We start from the raw sequence: 20,873 nt of genomic DNA on the forward strand, positions 1-20,873 counted from the left end.
AGTATGCAACGAAATGTCCTATGGTTTGATAATAGATATATTGCAATCGGATAATCAAATTGTTTGCCTAATACAGCATCTCGAATGCGAATATTGTTTACAATACAACAGTTACAAACTCAAAACTGACAGTCAAGTTATTCGCATATCACACAAGAACTTGCAAACGAAAAAAACATACAACTTATGGAGTATATACGGAGATTCAGAAGAAAACTACTATATAAGTTTGAAATATGTAGATAGTTAGTAGGGAAATAAACTTGGAAATAAATTTATAATAAAATAAACAACAATCAAGAAGGTAGTGCAAACAACTTGAGATGTCACTTTAAACCTTTATATATACTTATTCGCTCTTTTCAGCCCAAAAAATAAACGATCAGAACCTAGTTCTGCTCAACGATGCCGACCTAGTTGAAATGGGGATAATCGAAAAAGGATCCCGTCTAACAATTCTTAACATAATAAAAAACTATAGTTCTGAAGCTAATCCGACCAAAGATAAAATTGATGAGACTTCCACTAATGTTCAAAATTTGGTAAACTTTCTACTATAATTACTGTAAGAGCTTGTCGTACTATACATATTTAACGTTTTCAGATTAACCGTTCGACATTCGAAGATGACGCAAAATTCCGAATGAAAATTTTGTATCCAATTTTGGATCAAGGGATCGTACCAGATAAGGACGGTTTAAATCATCTTACACGAGTCGCATGCAAGCAAATGGAGACTCAAATAATGGACGGTCAAAGGCAAGTAGAAAGTTTTATTTGTTACTCTACTAGTGCATCAAACTATGAACACTCCTTAAAGTGTGATAGAATGAATTGTTTACATTGAACCGCACGAGTCTCTCCGCTAGAGCAACCTTGCGGCGAAATGCGCAATGCCTATACATATTTATAGGGCTTACGGCCAATTTCTTTATCCTCGCTTAAATTTTAAACCGGGTTCACCAGTACGTTTAAACCTGGTTAAGACGTTAGGCGAGAATGAAGAAATCGGCCCTTAGTAGTCCTTCGAGCAAATATGCAGGTGATCTAACACTGTCTATGAGCAGAGAAAAGCAATGCCTTTCGTTGTGAAGCTTCTATTTCAAAAAACATCGTAGTCAATCAGTATCATGCATTATTACTTCATTGAGCCTATGAAACTATGAAGTATGCATAGTAATGAAGCACGGCCAAACAACTTCACTTCTGATTATAAATATAAAGAAATGTATGAAACACAGTACAAACTGCTAGAGGAAACCACATAGTTATCAGTTCTTCGCATCCTGATTTCAATATTGACCATTCTTTACACATCTTCAATCTGGTTCGATTTATAAACTTCGGCATAAGAACGTACATGCGTCTTTGACGGTGGTACTTAGAAAGCGTAATTCGTCATGTTCCGGCACAAAATTATAAAGACGACCGACGACGACGAATTATAATAACTTAAACATTTAAACCAACAGAATTTAAAGGTATACAATTTCTGTTTATAGCGAGCGTGTTTATTTGTTTACATATACAGTTCAATCGTAAATCGACCAAAGGGTCTAACTAAGCCGCAATGTCGTTGAATCGAGCAACAGCGATGCCAGATTTACAGACTGTGGACAGATTTGCTGCACTGAGAAACAAAAATATGCAGAATTAGCATACTTTCATTCCCGTCTCTTTTGCTGTAATTCTCGACGAACATATGATTACGGCCTAAAAGCCAACCGTCAAAATCCACTTTGAATGGAAATTCCAGACAAACCGTTACTAGTCGAACACAGCTCACAACAGTTTATGAAAGAGAAAACTTTTCTCTTTCGTTTACTACCAACATCTGTGATTGGCGTGTAACGGTTTGTCCGGAATTTCCATTCAAAGTGGATTTTGACAGTTGGCTTTTAGGCCGTAATCATATGTTTGTCGAGAATTTTCATGCATTTTCTAGCATATACTTCTAGTAAATATTCAATGAGTGGATAGACCGAATACGTCCAATGCACAAAATTTGCAGCAGAAGAAACGAGAGGCAGATCAAAAAGTATGATATCGGTGATTAAAAAAAAGTTCTGCGTATGCCTGGTCCAGACATTTACAGACTTTTAAAACAGTAATAAACTGACCGATTTTCTTCAGAAAATAATAGATGTGTCCCAGCATGCAAAGAATTACGAATCAAATACCGTTCATACTTTTACCATTTAGATTTTTTTTAAGAAATTTAGAACTTAATCTTTCACGGAATCTTTTTGGTCTTTTTCGGAGTAACGAACCAATGATCTCTAAATGCGCAGGTATCCTTCTGTTGATCAACAGCATGCGGCAGCTGTTCAAATCGTAAAATTATTTCCACAACTTAGTAATACGCGAGTCACACCAACTGCTCCTGATGAGGTTTGTTATTCTATGCTTATTTAATTTCTCTAATATAATTATAATTATTTTCATGCTAGTCATTTTTCTTTTGGCGCAACGGAGGCAAGGAAAAGGGTGCTCATACTGGCATGATATTTCATCGCATCCGGAATGTCATCAAACAGCTACCTGCAGGAAAACATAAATATAATCGAGGAACTATGCCTGTAGAAGAGTCCGTTTCAACTGAACTTGTAGAGCGGGCTCAATTGCTCCGAGTAATGCTTGCATCGGCATCAGTAGCAGAACATATTTGTGATGAAATGGACCGATGCTTTCCAGTCCTCAAACTGTTATTAAAAGAAAAGAAACCCGTTAATGATATCTTGGATATGTTTCCACACCTGTGTTCATATGAAGGATTGGTGGTAACATGTTTATTTTTTATTATTTACTATTTCACTTTATGGTATTCACGGAACATATGAATATTTATATCATATCACTTTTTCTAGATTCGTCAAATGTTTGAGAGATTGTATCCTAACAGAACAGAAGGTCTCAAAATCGAGGATGTCTTCTCTCAGTGTCTATCTTATTCACCGTCCAGATTCTCTAGAGTAGAAGATGGTGAGATATATTTTTTTTTAATTTAGCCCAAAGGTCTGTCATAAAATTTTAAATTTGTAAAACTATTCACAGATCACATTCGAGGATGTTTGAGAATAATTTCTCATATGCCAATTCGCGGACAAAAAAGAACGCTGGTAGGCTGTCCAACTGTAGGCGAAGAACATTCGGCTTCAATTTTAATTCGTTGGATTGGGGTAAATGCAATATAATATACATAAGGTTAGATGTAATGATTTTATATCATCATTAGGAGTGCTTAGATACATACGTGGCATCCCCCGCAACTGATTCCAAACTACACATGGTGTGCGTAGCAAGCCCGATGAAAAGAGGAAATTATGCCGTCATTTGTGAGAAAAAAGTTATATTCGAGACTAACAATTCTATTCATGCAGTGGAAATTTTATTCAAATGCTACGCAGTTCTCGGAGTGGAGGTGCCACCTAATTTTAGAATGTTTTGGGACTCTCTGGCATGTGCCATATATAATATAATTCCGCACAGTCAGAGGACAACTGTGAATAGACTCGTCCAAACTTTTATTGAAGTTTCCCGCGCACGTATTGACAACAAATAAAAGGACAACTTTTTTATACAATACTTACTAAAAACCATAAAATTTAATAAACAGAAGTTTCTTTAATTATTATTGTAAAAATATTCCATAAGAAAAGAAAGACTGCATTGTGTTGTATCCAAAACAAAATTTTGACGGCCAATTTCTTCACTGGATGTAAACCGGTTTAGTTCCAGTTCAAATGCAACAATCGATCATGAACCAATTTAAATAGGAATCGGTTGTTGCATTTCTTCTTACAGAAACCATTCAGAATTGCAAGTCATAATCCGGATGTTTCTCAGTAAAGTTCAGTCAGAAATGAGCCGGAATTCCGGCTGGCTCCAGTCAGTATTCCGGCTCCAGTGACACAACCTATTCTAACTAGAATCGGTTGTGTCACTGGAGCCGGAATACTGACTGGAAACAGCTGGAATTCCGGCTCATTTCCGGCTGAACTTTACTGGGTTTTAATGAAATATTGCACTCATAAATTGAGTAATATTCTACCCAAAAACTGAGGAATTACAACTGGCTTTGTTGTCTACTCAAAAATTGGGTAAGCTTCTGCTCATAATATGAGTAAAAATCGATCAATTTTTGGTTTTGTTGAAGTTCTACTGAACCCAAAATTTGAGTAATGTTCAACTCAAAGTCTGCGTAATAATTACTTAATTTTTGGTTTTGTTAAATTTGTACTGAACTCAAAATTTGAGCAATGTTGAACTCAAAATCTGAGTACTAGTGAAGCACTTTTGGGTTTAGTGTAGATAATATTGTACTCAAAAACCGAGTAATAATTACTCAGTTTTTGGTTCATGCTGGCTTACTCAAATTTGAGTAACTCCGGAATTACTCAATTTAAGGGTTGTTCCACTTTATCTGGAAATGGGTGGGATTAAACTCATTTTTGAGTAACTTTTTACGAGCGTGTAGCCAACCAAAGGTCTTAGTATAAAGGTATGCAAAGAGTGTGCAGAGTTCGAAGTCAAAAAAGTGTACACAGAAAAAAATATTTTGTAATTTTAAGTTTATTTTCATGCACATATTTGGAGCATGAATATAAATGTAAAATTAAGTTCCACCACAAATACACACGACTTGTCGTGCTTTCTTCAACGAATTTTATTATAATTTCACACGTGGATTGAAAATTACAGTTTCTTTAAACGAAAAACCAATGCACTTCAATGTATTTTTACTCGAATACTGTTGTAAAATGAATGACATGTAATATTACACGAATGAAAGTGTAAAATTGCATGCTGTTTGATGCTAAGAGAAAAGAAGACAATCGCGTAGCCAATTTGATCCAGTCCTAACCTCAATATTGAAACAGCTTCTGATTGGTCGTTTTGCCAGTCAAGTGCGTTCATAATATTTTCAAACGGGATAAAAAACAGTGCTGCTGAATTTATTTTGGCTACTTTTCATACACATGAACATTTCATGCAAATTGAATAAATACCCTGAATGACGATACAACTACGTGTATTGTTAAGAGAAACACAAATAAACTTAAAATTCAATTTTTAAATGCAGCTAGTATTGTGAACTCTTGACTGAGGGTCGATATTTGAGGTACAATCATTTTCAGCAATTGTGAAAAGCATGCAAATGGAATCTGGCAACGGTGGATGCTTGTTGCCTTTGGAATTACAACAGGGCCTAGTAAATAAAATTAAGAAGAGCAAGAACCCTGTTGTCGTCTCTTCTCTTAGGTTTGATGCTCCAATTGATTTTAACGCAATTTTCAATCAAATTTTTGATTCAATCGTTGTATTTTTACATTCGTATTAATTTACATGTCGTTTAAATTATTTTCTGGTGTGTACCTATCGAGCTAAATTAGAATCCAGCTTTGCTGCAGAGGTATCAGAGATGGATTCCTAATGTGCTCGATAGGTTGACTTTTTTTACTTCACTCTTTGCGCAACTGGTCTCTATAAACTGTGCAGCCAACGAATATGGGAAATTGTGGAATCGTGTGTAAGTATAGTAGAACAAGATCCCTGACCTAAGTCTTAACGAACGTCAGATTGTGGTAAGTTTTGGTGTGCACTACCAATTTCACCATTCTTCTTTCTTTCTAGTTTTATAAATAAATAAATAAAAGTTAGTTTTATAAATAAATAAATAAAAATAAATAAAATAAATTGTTTAGTAGTGATTACCTAGTACACTGTTAAGTTTTTGTGAGTAGATAATCCGAATCCGAAAATAAATATTATTTATAATTTTCATATAAGGTAAATAGGGATGCGCTCCGTGCGCGATTTGGCGGTGACTTAGGGGCGGGTAGGGCGGCAATTCGCCCAAATGTTGCAATTGGGATCGCCCCCAATTTACCGCCAAATTGAAGGGCAAGTAGCGCATGCGAGTTGGTAAATAGCACCCCGTTAGCCAGCAAATTACCCTTTTTGACTGGGATATACTGTCAGTCATACTACGTGAGCGCCTTTGCGGAAAAATGTTCGAAACTCGAAAACGAAAAAGAGAAAGATTTGTGCACCACAGTTTATAGAGAACAGTTGCGCAAAGAGTGAAGTCAAAAAAAGTCTACCTATCGAGCACAATTGGGATCCATCTCTGATACCTCTGCAGCAAAGCTGGATTCTGATTTAGCTCGATAGGTAGATTTTGTTTGACTTCAAACTCTGCACACTCTTTGCGTACCTTTATACTAAGACCTTTGCTGTGCACCAAGAGCTGCAGAATTTCGCGCAAAGAGTCACCTTGAAGAGCTCACCCTCACTGGCAAACAGGGAGAGAGGCGAATCAAACTACAATTCAGATAAAGTTTAATCGGAAGAACGTTTTTAAAATGCTTTTTGTTTGCCTTCCTGTTTCCGTGCGCGTGGGACCAAGATGCACACTAAAAAGCCTCTTTATTTCTTCTCTTTTAGGTGTGCAGTCATGGAGTAGAATGCACATATGGGAGCAACACACATAGGAGTGAAGAGGTTTATTGTGAAAGAGAAGCGCGGTGGTTCGCATGAAAAGTGCAAAGAGCGTTTCTATTCTTCTCTTTGTTTGCTCTGAGGTGCATTCCATCCCTGGTTCTCACTTGACTCTGCTGTCTGCGCTGCGTGTAGTCAATTTTTTTCTCACTCCCTCTCGTCGCTGTTGTTGGCACTCACTATGCTCAAGTTTGGTTGCTCAAGTTCTCTCAACTGAAAAAGACGATGATTTTTTTTGATGAAAAAGTGATAGTCAAGATTTCGTGCAATTCTGGTAGAGACGAGGAGATCGATACTGCGCTGTGGTCACGATAGATGTGAAGAATGCATTTAACAGCGCCAGTTGGGAAGCCATCGCTGCACAGAATGAGTATTCCAAACTATCTATGACAGACCCTAAAGAGTTACTTCCAGAGCTGCTGTACGAGATGAGCGATGGACAGAAGTCATTGCGAGTCACAGCGGACGTTCCTCAGGGCTCTATTCTCGGTCCAACTCTTTGGAACGGGATGTACGATGGGGTCTTAACACTGCGGCTGCCCAGGAAAGTAAAAATCGTGTTGTGTTGTTGGTCAGCAACTGCAAAGCGGTTCAGCGAATGCGAACCGGAGGTCAGGCTTCACCAGAATCGCCGACCTTGACACTTTACCGGGTAGCTCGTGAGTAGGCCAGATCCACCGCCGGGGATTGAAACAACTAGACCGCGTCGAATAGCTAGCAATGGGTCGTTGGGGCGCCAGTGAACCGGAAGCTACGCTCCACTCGGTATCGCTGTACAGACCTCAGAGCCTACTGGCGAGCCCGTTCAGTAAGCTAGGTCCACCGCCGGGGACCAGATCCTGTAGATCGGGACGAAGCGGGAGGCTAAATGGCTCACGGAAACGAACATCGGTATGGGGAGAAATCTACAGCTCGGCTTCTGAGAGAACCTCTCTCGCCATGGAATTCTCCGTCGCAGTAGGCTAGATCCATTGTTGGAGACTATACCGAGTATCTCGCGAATAAGTAAGGGCGGGAACTGAATGGCTCAACGGGGAAGTGGAGCGCAATAGAACGGAAGGGAACCAAAGGGCTCAAAGGAGTTGCGGTGCCAAAGGGCACCGAACAGGGCTCAAGATGTTGTGGGTCTAAAACCAAAGAAGAATCGGTATCCGGAGAACTTCCTTCGCTGGGGAACTCTCCGTCGGCATGAGCTAGATTCGCCGCCGGGGACTAGACTGAGCAGACTGCAACGAGGCACTACCAGTCGCGGGTCGTCGGGACACCAGCGACCGGACGCCCTGCTGCTCCTGGAATCGCCGAACTGACCGCTACACCCGGTTGGTTGGTTCGGTTTCGGGAGAACTTCTCTCGCTGGGGAGTTCTACGTCGGAGTAGGGTAGGTCCATCGTCGGGGACTAGACCGAGTAGTTCGCGAACAAGTCGGGAGCTCAACGATTAAGTGGTGCTGACTGGTACGAGAAGGGAGTTGCGGTGCTGAATGGAACAAAAGAGCCGAGTCGTGGTGCTGAATGGCACAAGGGAGCCGAAGGGCTCGGTAAATTAGACAATCTGAAGTTGCCGCCCAGATTGTCTTCGTAGGGCTAGCTCTTCGACTGCCATACAAAAATTGCCAGTCTGTTTTGGGAGTCCTGATTTCGCAACTTTTTGCATTTCTCATATAGATACCCAAACCCAAACAATCCGAATGCATTGCTTCTTCCACGCAGATCATCCCGATCACGCAGTGGATTGCGTCGCATAGCCGGTCACTCCCGACTTTTATAAGTTCACCTGGGATTCCGCCTTTTAAAACGTCCTTGACGTTTTTAAGCTCTCGGATAGCCTTCCGTAATCAGTGAAAAGAATTTCGCTCGAATGCATTGCTTCTTCCACGCAGATCATCCCGATCACGCAGTGGATTGCTTCGCACAGCCGGTCACTCCCGACTTTTAAAGGTTCACCTGGGATTCCGCCCTTTCCAACTTCCTTGACGTTTTTAAGCACTCGGATAGCCTTCCGTAATCAATGAAAAGAATTTCGCGCGGCATTCCGCACGGAATTTCGCACAGAATTTCGCACGCAATTTTGGGCGGAATTTCGCGCTGGATTTCGCACGGATCTTCGCACAGAATTTCGCACAAAATTTTGCATAGAATTTCGCCTGAAATTTTGCGCAGGATTTCGCGCGTAATTTCGTGTAGAATTTCGCACGGAATACCGCACAGAATGTCGCCCAGCCTTTCACACGGGATTTCGCATGGAATGTTGCACGGAATTTAATGCGGAATTTCGCACGGAATTTCGCATAGGATTTCTTCCGGAATTTTGCACGGAGTTTTGCAAGGAATTTTGCACGGAATTTCACACGGAATTTCGTACAGAATTTAGCTCGGAGCTTCGCGCGGAATTTCGCTCAGAATTTCGCACGGAATTCGCACCGCATCTCGGGAAAAAGTGTTTCATCGCGCCGCAGATTTTGCAGTTCGAGTGCGGTAAATACCGCGCGGTTGCGGTAATTACGGCAACCGCGACGTACCTTAATTAGCGTCACTAGAAAGCACAAAGATATATAACTATTTCATTTGTTTTCCATCGAAAGGGCCGGTCCGTGGATGGGATGCGTGAGGCAGTGGCATTGGGTCGCCAGGAAAAGGCAACTAATAGCAGAGGAGCCACTCGCTTCCCCCGCCTAACTACAAAGGTACCAGTGATACCACGCCACCTTCACTGTGGAGGACCAGCCGGACGTGCATAGCTCTTCTCCACAGTTAATCGCAAAGGAGGGCGAGCAGGTAGGACGACTGATCCACACCTGAGGTACTTAGCTGCGGTATCTACCTGTGCCATTCATGGGCAGTGAGTGAACCCCGCGCGGTTGGTCGTCCTCTTGCCAGGGAAGTGCTCACCTCCCTAGCTAATCGAAAAGGACCGCTGCGATAGCAGCCAACGGTAGCAGCAGGAGCTCACGGCCGGTCGAAAAAAAACCTTCGCCTTTCCGCCAGCTGCAGCGAATCTACAATCTGACCAGCAGTGGAGTGTGGTGGACAAAGCAACGGTAAAGTTTTGTTTGCTTGTTCACAAAAATCTGAAATAGGGTAGAAACATCTAGGCCGCCCTGAAAAATTGGGTCAGACGGGCAAACAAGAACCCAAGTAGTGGGGACAACATTTGGAACATCACATGTAGCTGCAACAAAATAAAAACACATCTTCCAAAAATTATTAGTCAATACGTTTTTATTCTTAGCTATCGTATCTTCACTTGGCTTTTGATTTATGTTCAACATTTTACGCTGAATACAGTTTTGTCATTCATTGTCATATAAATTACTATGTACAAGTACAATAACATGCATTTTTTTCTCGTAAACAGAGACAATGAAACAAATTTTGTGTGCTTTCTCCTTACGTGGTGCAACCGATTCTGAAAGGGAGCCGGACTGCTACAGTAAACAAAATAAATCCCACCTTTCACCGGTGCGACTGCGGAGCGGTAGGAGTGAGCGCTGAAGGCCAAAATAATAATCATTGCTAGTACTTTTATAACTATGACTAATTGCAGGTACAAAATATGATTCGTTGCAGTCTGTTCACTTTGTTTCGAACTCAGTTTCTATTTCACGGCTCGGGAGCCCATTTGCTATTCGAGTGCTGTACTATGTAATTGATGGTTGCAATAGTGTGCTGCTATGCTATAGTAATCGGTGAGGTAGTAATTTCGAGTGGCTTATCGGCTAGTATTTACAGGCTGGTTTTTTTTTTGTTTCTTTCTTTAGAGCAAAATAAATACAACTGAGTTTAGTTTGGCTGCTACTCCTTCCTAGACTAATAAGTAATATGTTACAAAACATCATCTCTTAATGCGCTAAGTACTGGGACAATTGTCGCTACTCTAGGGATCAATAAAATTTTATAGGTATATTTTATATTTTAAATTTTCTTTACACGTGCATTAGCATTAAAAAAATAAATAATTTAAACATATGATTCAGTCTGGTTTAGTTTGTTTTGTCGCTCTTCTACCCTGCTTAAGGCATAATATGTACACTTGCTATGGACAGTTAATCTCAACAAAAGTGAGCTGCATTTCTAAAGTAAACGTGGACCGAATCGTTACAAGAGATTGGCCAGCCAGACTCGCAAGTCGGACTGGCCATAAAATTTAGAACTTAGAAACACATCTTGCTCAAATATCAAACACATCTGAACTCAATCAAATTTTTCTCTGCACCAACTAAAGCTAACAAGCAAATAAATTATCGCCTATCTATAGATTTGTTCAACTATTTACACAAACTTCCAACCATCGCGCGCCTAGTTCTGATGCTACGTGACTTGCTGCGTCAAAAGGTTCACCAGTTCCGCATGATCCATGTTGTTAAGCGTTTGCATATCGACACCGAGTGCCGTTGCTACCGCGTCCATGTCTAGCCCGAACGATGCCAGCAACTCGAGAAACTTCATCTCTTCGCCAGTCAACGGATTCGTCAACGTCGGACAGGAGTGGTTACACTGGGGCCAACTGCACCGCTCCAGCAGCCTCAGAGAGCACTTCTTTGGTTCAGCGATGTCCAGCCCGAAGGTCGAAGCAGCGTTGCGATTTTGCTGCTGACGCTGTTTCCGGTTGTTGTTCATATTTTTTCGGTTTCGATTTTTGTGGTTCAATCGTTTCTTGTTCTGATTCCGCAATCGATGGCGTCCGTTCTGCTGTTGTTGTGTTTGTTTGTTTGGATTAAGACTACTGCTAAGATTATTACTACCGTTTCCGGTACTATTTGGTGACCGTTCTAGTCTAGGAACATTTGTTGATTGGGATTCTTCATATTTTTGCTGATGACGGGTATGATTCCGTTCTCCTTCGCGCGCTTTGTTCTTGTTCAATCGGTTTAAGCGTCGTTGGTTCTGACGCTCCCGCCGCTCCTGACGTCGCCGTTCGCGCTCTTCTTTGGTCAGCTTGGGTTTTTCAAGTTCGCCATTCTGATGCCCCATGGAACCATTGCCGGTCAATTCGTTCGGTTGCTTCTTCCGTCTGCCACCATTATGCTTCCTCCGCAGCTTCTGTGGATTCGGGTTCCGGTTCGATTGTCGCCTCTGCACCTGTTTCTCTCGCACGTCCGACTGTTCCCAGCAGCGCATGGCATCCGCCAGACTAATGTCGTCGATCCTGATGCTCAGCCAGTCCCGTTTCGTCAGCACCGAGTGACCAATGCAGGATGGCGCAAACACTGCCGATACATTATTTAGTGATTCCCGCAAAGCTCCACCCATGTCGTGGATGTAATCCCACTGCTGGGGAGTTACGGGTGCTCCGACATGATCCGCTCGCATCTGGGCCTCATCAAACAGCCATTGAAAGACGAACAAGGGTGCTGCAAAGAGGGTGATGGTTAATGATTGCCGCTGGTAATGCGAAATTTAATTTGACAAATCTAGCTGAGTTATAAATAGATCATACTTTTACAATATCTGAACAAACTTACATTTAAGCGTATTGTACAGCCGATGACCAAAGTAGCAGCGCCAAGGTTCTTTAGGATGTTCAGCGACGCAAGCCTGCGGCAGTGCTCCATCCCACATCCTCCAGCCCTGGCGAACGGCTTCTGAGGCAGCAACCGCTCCGGGAGTGTACGGTTCTCTATCCAAGAACCAGCCAGAGTCACTCACACCTCTCACGTTCACTGTTAATCCTGCCAAGCAATAACAAATATTTAATTAAAATCTAAAATTTTCCTAAAAAAAAAAGATTAAATATCCTTACCTTTCTCATTTTGCAGGAAACTTCGCACCTTATCCAGATTAAGCATTACACCGAGTCCACCTGCTGACGATCCTGCCATCAGCAGATCGGCACCTTGTGAATGTCCCAGACCAAGCGGTATCAAATCTGCAATCACTTGCCGGACAATCAATGAGCCCATGAAACGCAATCCGTCCCGCATGTCCGGTTTGACCTTAGTTCCGCTCCAGGAGTCACTACTGCAGTACGGCACAAACACGTGATTTGCGTTGTACCAGTAGGGGTTCTCCGAAGGCAACGGCGACAGAAGTCCACCAACTGTGAATAAACGAATCTGTTACTAATTTAGTCCATTATTGAAAACAAGTTCCCAAATCCTCACCATCTCTCGTCTCGGGCCACTGCGCCGACGTCATCAGGTGCCGCAATTTCAACCACCTAGCTCGGCACGATTTATGATCGTAGCAATGCCATCCACCCTCGAAAAACACAACCCATCGCCGAGATCCCGGAGACTTTCTCAGATAGAACCCCGCCTGGCTTCCATCGTTACAGGTCACTGTCCTGTTGGACAAAAACACCCGCTTCAGCTCCTTCTGTACCATCCTCGGTGGTTGTTGATTATTACCAGCACCAGAACCAGCGCCACCAGCTGCATTGCTGGCAGCATTATCATAATTAGCGGCCGCATCACCAGTCAACGATGCACCGGATGATGACACTCCATGCGCGGCATCCTTTTCACCGACCAACCGCTGGATCGAATTACTTTCGATGGATATATTCGCCATCCGCTGACGGCTGACACCTTCGCTGCTGGCTTGATTTGCATTGATTCCAGCTACCGTTGCCCGGCAGTGACACGGCACAACGAAGTGTCCCACAATCAGACACGCCACGATGGTTGCCTGAGGAGAGGGAAAAGAGAAGAAAAGAGGCTTGAATAAATTTTAATTGAATTATTTGCGATCGGGTGCTGTCGGAACAGAAGTCTTGCGATTTAGGTGGGGAAATGGGGATGAAAATAAATTCATAAACTACGAGGTATTGGTAGAAAGTTTTATAAATGCATTGTTGATAGGATCTCTGTCCTATCAACAATTTATTTTCAAAACTTTCTACCCGGCAAAGACTGCCACTGTGTTGAAACGACGAACCCTGAACATGCTTAATAATAAGGATCAAACGGAAAACGATCTAGCAGAATTAAATTCTAGTAATATCAGCTAGAACAGAAACCAGGCGTAGATACAAGTTTTATAAATGATTTTTTTCAAATCGTTTATTTGACATGGCTCATTGCGGTAGCTTAACAAAATCCCGTGACTTCTGTGTGTTTACCATGTGCAAAAATCAAAACAAATATTATTGAGTATCCGCCGCATCTCGTACACACAATTTGTTATTGTGCGTGAAGACCTTCTTTCTTGGCGGCTAAACATTTGTTTGTCAGTCTGCTGCATAAAGGGGATCATTCACTTCTCTCTCGTCGTCCATTTCAATATCATTATCGTTAAAGCTGTCTTGATACCGCGATCTTCCTGCCTCTTGCACCTAGGATCCAGAGCGCCAATCTGTCATCGTTAGAATTAGCTCCCTCGCTAATGAGGCTGATTGTTGATTGGGAGGTGCTGGATGCTGCAGTCGTCATTATCAGTCGAACGGCAATCGCAAGTATGGCAGACGTTTGTATTGAACACTGTATTTTGGATTGGTTTGGGTAACCGGTTGTGATTCACCTTTGCATCTTCCGCGCAACGTTTTCTATGGTTAATTTTAATTAATTTTAGTTCCATGTGTTATGAATTTTTGGGGCAAGTAAGAAGGAAGATCTTTCGACCCGCATCTTCCCAAAACATACAAAACTATAGGAATACTCGGAAAGAAATATTTCCGACTACCAGATTCAAATTGTACATATTACGACATATATTTTGAATAAACTTGAGGCAAATACGCGGTGCCGGCTCGTGTAGGCGTACCTCTATTTAATCGTTTTCAATATACACGGCCTATCAAATTTCCATATACACGACCTATAAAATTTCGAGTTGTTCAGCACAACTAATCTTTCGACTTAGGATAACGTGTTAAACGATATCAGTACTGGATGGCGCAGGAGGTAGGACTGAGTATAGACGACTTCCGTAAGCCTAAGCTCCATATCCATCTTCCGAACATATTCCACCTGGCGGTGGTCCCATTAGGAGGTTGATAACAGCCTATTATCTTTCTCGGGAGAAAACGAACGTAGAGGTTCAAGTATCTCAACCAAGAATTGATCCACTGTAGTAAGAGGCGACTGAAATCAGGAGTCCTTAAGTAAAAGTGTTTTTCCGTATCGAGGACTGAATGGCTGGCGGGACTAGAATATATGAGTCGTATAGGGAGTATCATGGATTTTACCCTTGCTGTGTCAGGCGAGTCTCTGACACAGCGGACCTTCGTTTCTTCGCAAATCGTGGAATTCAAATGATGGTCATGTACCTAATACCCAATTCTGGGATCACTAAGGGCGATTATAAGCCAACGTGTTTGGTACCTTCTAGTTGGTGTACAATAAGTGCTGGAGATGAAATGTCTAGTGCTCTGATAAACCATGGTTAAGGTAGCACAAACTAATCGTCAGCATAAACGTACAGCAACTATGAATCTATCCCGCCTTGTGCAGGAAGGAACAGTTTCCACATCTTTGGTTCAAGAACCGTAATTCCATAAAGGAAACTTCTATGTAGGAAAGCTACTTAGCCCCGTAGTCGTAGTTTTCAATAAAAATGGCATGACAGATCCACGTGAAATGCCTAGTGCATGTATACTTGCGAATAGTGCTTTTGACAACTTACACCTCGCGATAATTGTCAATATGACTGTTGAAAACATAAACAGTATATACGTCTATGGGCAGAAATGGATTTCCGCTAGTAATCGGATGGAATGATGACCACAGGTACCACAAAACCCCACATCTGGTGTGAAGAGGTGTTATATGTAACTCTCTGCTCTGATGGTATTACGCATGAGTTGGCAAACTGGCTCGTACCCAACGAGCTCGAACCGTCGTTATCTGATCACAAGCACATCATCTATGATCATTTAAATGTCTAGATGTAGAATCCCTTGCGGTTCTACTGTGTAATAATTTAATCTTGAATAAGGGGTAGTAAAAATTGGATTTAATTGTGTGGACTTTGCTAAAATGTAAATGTTCACTCTTTTTGATCAAACCGTTAATCTGTGTATATCAATTGCACTCCCTTTTGGATTTTAGGTGAATCACAATTGAGTCACTTCACCCATAGCTTTAGTGGTGAATACTGACAGTTGCAAGAAGCCCCCTCCTTCCAATTACCTAAAAATTGATAAAATGTCTAGTCTAGTCTACACATACACAGCCAATACATGTAGAGATCCTAGAAAATTGCAGACGTTCGTCCACAATTTTTCTTGTCATTATTAACGTTTGTGGCACATATTGAATATGACACAAGCATTAAAGCGGCCAGGCCTACTGTGCAGTGCACAAAATAAAGATGATTCAAAATTTATTCATTCAATGAATAATTTAATCAACGGATTATTTTGAACCTTGAATAAGGAAGAAACGTGGACAACCGTACACAACCGTTTCAATCTGATGGGGGTTTGATAAATCGTTGGGAGTGACTTTGCTAAGAGGGTTAATGTCACTCCTTTGGTTCTAGGTTCCTGGGATGGGACAGAAGTATTTAACCCTGCCCTGGCTAATGAGCCAGGGTTATAGCGCCCTTACTCGCTCTTTACCTAAAATTTGATAAAATGTTTGATAAAAATCAAAGAAAAAGCACAATCACAAAAGTGCTCTCTCGGACAATGTTTCGGGTCATTGCATAGAATCTTCGAGTCTCAATGCTTATCGAGTGCAAGTAAGGTTGGAGAAAGATCACTTGTCGATTGCGCTGAAGGATGATCTGTCAAAAGATTTGCACACTTCTCTTTTTAATCCCTCCTAACTGTTTCATCCCTAGTTTCGATGGGATTGGTTTAAGATTTGGTATTGTTTGGTTGTCCTCGGATTTTTTGAGAATTCTCGGCTGAATTTTCCGGTTCACTTCATGTTTATAGCTATAGATACCAAATTTACAGAATAAAAACATTACACGTTCAACTGTATTTCAGTTAAGTTTGGTTATTTTGCTTCGTTCGGAAAAGACCTTGTAAATGACATGCAAATCCTCAAAAAAGTATAATGATAGTATCAACGAACACCAATCAGAATAGATAAGTATTAATACATCTTGTATTTTTTCCGCATTGTATGTATGAAAAAGTAGAGTACATCAGCGGACTTCTAAAACAGTAATGGTGAGTTTATAGTATACCCGCCCTACTTCATAATTCCTAATTCTTGGTCAAGCAACTCGTCATCCTCAAACAACGCAATATCACTATGGAAGTCAAATTGCTATTGTTAATTCTTTTCTGCGAAATAACGGGAATACGTCCATCGTGTATTTTTACAGCAATTATGGGCAACAAATTGTACGGACTGTGCCGTGGATAAGGATAATGGATTCATTAATACATAACGTAGTTTATTTAATAGTAGTTCCGTGAGGTTTGAGTTCTATAGTGAAGTAGGCGGGAATAGGTTTTTCGACCAGCATCTTCATCAAAAGAAATACCCGGGAAGAAGTTTCGGATTCTACTTCTCCGAATTGTGGCATGCATTTTTCAATTGGCTCACAAGGGCTCTTTCGGGCGGATGCCATCTTCGTTTAAGTGGACAAATTAAGAGATTATGAAAATTCCAGCTTACCCCTCGAGGCCATCTCAGCTTCCCTGTTCGAGTCGGTATGTTCAGGAAAACACCAAAAGAAGACTTAAGAGGAAAACTAGTCCGAGTAGATGTTGACATTGAAGGTCAGTCTGTTGATATGCGACAACATGCTGTCTTTCCCAGTCGTTAGCCAGTTGGTTGAAATCCGATACTTCACGATATAGGGTTGGCTCAATTTTGGATGAAATGTCTATAGATTTCACTCAAGGAAGCCACCTAGGACAATTGATCTTTGGTGCATTCAATATATGCAATATATTATATTTGTAAAATTTATCGATGGTGTCATCGAGATGGTCTGCCAATACCTAGAAATGGGTAACTTCAATTTGGTGATAGCAGTGCTCCCAGTGGTCGAAAATGAATGTTTTTGAAGCATTTTGTTGTTTGTAAACAGTTCCGCTCGGTCTAATTATTTTGGAGTAGTTCGTAACGTAATGTGAGGAATTTCAAGCAAATCCCTGGGTTTAAATTCTGCAAGGCTCCTACACAGGGTAATCTTCTAGGAACAGAAGATTCGAATTAGTTTTCGTGAATAAGTTCACAAAAAATATTATTTGGCAAGAGATTTATTCCTGCGGCTAGAAAACCATCTTTTTGTAACGGACAAGAACATGAATTCGGAAGCATTTTAAAGGAAGTGCCTCAATAAACAGATTTTTCCCATCATTAACCCTTTCATGCCCAACTTTCTAGTGCATGTAGGGTTTCAAAACTATTTTTTCTTGAAAACGGTGGGGTGAAGAAACTCGAAAAAACTTTTGTCATAAAGGTAGGTGCTTCTCTTCCAGTGCTAGAAACTGCGAAATTTATACCTTCCAATGCTCACTACAATTCTCCTAGAATATTCACAATAGTCCAATGGCTTGGAAAAATAGTCTAAATTGGTAAGTTTTATTGGTTTAGTTTTCACAAATATTGCATCATAACGAAGTTATATGAAAAATTCATTTTCCGTCGTCAACGTAAACTGTCCCTGGCAGCATTGCTCCATCGGAATTCAATCAGACTAATTGCAATAACTTCAGTTCTAGAGCTGGTCCTTGTAACTGTTAATACTCAAATGAAAGCCAATAGTCACATTTATTAGCATTACTTATTTTTGTGAGCAAATCTTGCCTCAACCAAAAGTTATCGCTGTTTAAAAACGTTGTTGTCCACAAACAACATGGGCATGAATGGGTTAAGGTTCAACTGAGAACGCCTCAATAAGCGGCCACCTTGGAAAACGAAAAAATCAGTTTTTTCTCACATCGTTGGGAAAATCTTCATGAAATTGAATCAATGTATTCGGGGCATTGGTAGAGTATTACTGATTGGTCTTCATGGAAAATTTTCGAAAGATGTGAGAAAAAACTGTTTTTTTCGTTTTCCAAGATGGCCTTTTTCCAAGCTGTCTTAGTTGAACCTATGACGGTTCAGTTACGTTTTAGCCATATTTAGCCAGCTGCCATAATAGCAAGAAAGGCGCACAATGGTACAACGAAATAACACAGTTTAGTTTCATGAAATGAGATGTTATTGCCTTGCCTTCATCCTTAGAAAATTGATCGACTGTAGAAAGGTTAATATTTCTGATTTATGAGTACGTTCAACAGAAAAGCCTCATTTTTAGTGTCGGTGAAAGTTAGTTTTGTCATCAGAATCAGAAAAGATTATGAAAATGAAGTTTCAGAAACTGTGACATATGAAATATAAATTTATTTTACGGATCTAAAAAAGCCTGCGTCTGACAATTATGCTTTTAGTTGAATTTTGCCTTTTAGAAACCAAAATACTATTTAAGAATTTTTGAGTTTAGCATGTAAAAAGCAAATATTCTTGAAACGTTGCATTAGAAAACTCGAAATACCGAAACTTGCTTCAAATATTGTTCACACCTTTAAACAGATATTTCTGTCATAATAACATAATCACAAAACGAATCCCTTCCCCTCACTAGTACAGAAAACCGAAACCCCTGTGTAAAGCAAAACTTCTAATACAGCGGATGATGACTAAAGTACGACGAGTCGACGGTCATCGAATGATGCAAAGAAGCCCCAAACAGCACCAACAGTAGCGCATCGATAGCCACCAGAAGGCGGCACTTTGTGTTGGTTTTTTATGTTGCCCCGTACCTCTCTCTCACTCTCACTTGCTGTTTTCCCCTGGCAGCTTTTGAGCGGCTTAAAAAAGATTGCTACTGGTCATCACAGGCTGCAACTTACAGAGCTGTGGTTGAACGTGGACCACAGATCGGTTCGAACTTCGTCGTCATCGTAGTCGTCGTCGTCGTCACCGCCGTCACCGTCTCTCGGCCAGGCACCACCTTAATGGGCTTTGAGGATTTCTTGTTCTTGCAAACCATAACGTACCGCGCTCGCGCTCGTACTCTCACAACACTTTTACCGCATCGATAGCTTTAGCCAACCACCCAGCCGGTAATGACGATATGCCGCCTTTAATTCTTCTTACTTTGCCGTCGTCTGCTTTCACGCTTCATTCGGCTCAATACCGGGTGCAAACTTTATTATGGTTATATGACGCTTTTCGATACGGACACCGGCTACCGGAGTTGAGCTGCTGCTGCTCGATATGAAACCTTTCCGCAATGAGAGCTTGATAGGTGTAAACAAAAACGGCCTCCGGTGACATTTTCTGCTTACTCAGGTCAGAGAAAGTTTTTCATCTGGGAAGGATGGAATAGGAAAATTTTGTGTTGGGTAAGAACATGACTTTTCGGTTATAATGCAGTTTGGGGATCTACTCATTTTCTTTTTGCTGTCAAATTAACTTGAATAATCGTAGAATCTACGACCAAAATATCATTTAAAAGACTATTACTAAAACTTTGAAGGATAACTCCATAAGTCACTGCTGGTGATGGTGTAACAAGTAAATCTAGAATATATAGGACTAGGACTAAGGCTAGGACTAGGACAAGGACTATGGACTATGGACTATGGACTATGGATTATGGACTATGGACTATGGACTATGGACTATGGACTATGGACTATGGACTATGGACTATGGACTATGGACTATGGACTATGGACTATGGACTATGGACTATGGACTATGGACTATGGACTATGGACTATGGACTATGGACTATGGACTATGGACTATGGACTATGGACTATGGACTATGGACTATGGACTATGGACTATGGACTATGGACTATGGACTATGGACTATGGACTATGGACTATGGACTATGGACTATGGACTATGGACTATGGACTATGGACTATGGACTATGGACTATGGACTATGGACTATGGACTATGGACTATGGACTATGGACTATGGACTATGGACTATGGACTATGGACTATGGACTATGGACTATGGACTATGGACTATGGACTATGGACTATGGACTATGGACTATGGACTATGGACTATGGACTATGGACTATGGACTATGGACTATGGACTATGGACTATGGACTATGGACTATGGACTATGGACTATGGACTATGGACTATGGACTATGGACTATGGACTATGGACTATGGACTATGGACTATGGACTATGGACTATGGACTATGGACTATGGACTATGGACTATGGACTATGGACTATGGACTATGGACTATGGACTATGGACTATGGACTATGGACTATGGACTATGGACTATGGACTATGGACTATGGACTATGGACTATGGACTATGGACTATGGACTATGGACTATGGACTATGGACTATGGACTATGGACTATGGACTATGGACTATGGACTATGGACTATGGACTATGGACTATGGACTATGGACTATGGACTATGGACTATGGACTATGGACTATGGACTATGGACTATGGACTATGGACTATGGACTATGGA

At 41.2% G+C, this 20,873-nt stretch overlaps 2 protein-coding genes across 2 annotated transcripts in view; one reads left to right on the plus strand and one right to left on the minus strand.

Annotated features, from left to right (window-relative positions):
- Positions 1-1,850: 1,850 nt before the first annotated feature.
- LOC131693006 (uncharacterized) lies at positions 1,851-3,054 on the plus strand. The gene is made up of 3 exons (XM_058980444.1): positions 1,851-2,391; positions 2,451-2,780; positions 2,868-3,054. The coding sequence occupies exons 1-3, from the start codon at positions 2,284-2,286 to the stop codon at positions 3,006-3,008; spliced, it is 579 nt and encodes a 192-aa protein (XP_058836427.1). The 5' UTR covers positions 1,851-2,283; the 3' UTR covers positions 3,009-3,054.
- A 6,647-nt stretch (positions 3,055-9,701) lies between these two features.
- Positions 9,702-20,873, minus strand: part of LOC131692558 (palmitoleoyl-protein carboxylesterase NOTUM) — a 46,262-nt gene continuing 35,090 nt past the window's right edge. Inside the window, exons 2-5 of the mRNA XM_058979673.1 lie at positions 12,602-13,127; positions 12,241-12,537; positions 11,963-12,169; positions 9,702-11,851 (exon numbers count right to left, since the gene is read on the minus strand). Coding sequence (XP_058835656.1) covers positions 10,809-11,851; positions 11,963-12,169; positions 12,241-12,537; positions 12,602-13,127 — 2,073 coding nt within the window. The 3' untranslated portion in view covers positions 9,702-10,808. The remainder of the gene's footprint in view (positions 11,852-11,962; positions 12,170-12,240; positions 12,538-12,601; positions 13,128-20,873) is intronic.

The sequence above is a fragment of the Topomyia yanbarensis genome, chromosome 3 (assembly GCF_030247195.1).
Source record: "Topomyia yanbarensis strain Yona2022 chromosome 3, ASM3024719v1, whole genome shotgun sequence".
Taxonomy (NCBI): Eukaryota; Metazoa; Arthropoda; class Insecta; order Diptera; family Culicidae; genus Topomyia; species Topomyia yanbarensis.

Coding starts and splice junctions, on each gene's coding strand:
- LOC131693006 (XM_058980444.1), top strand. CDS start 2,284: ATGCGCAGGTATCCTTCTGTTGATCAACAGCATGCGGCAGCTGTTCAA. Junction 2,392..2,450: donor CACCAACTGCTCCTGATGAG/GTTTGTTATTCT, acceptor TTTTCATGCTAG/TCATTTTTCTTTTGGCGCAA. Junction 2,781..2,867: donor GTTCATATGAAGGATTGGTG/GTAACATGTTTA, acceptor CACTTTTTCTAG/ATTCGTCAAATGTTTGAGAG.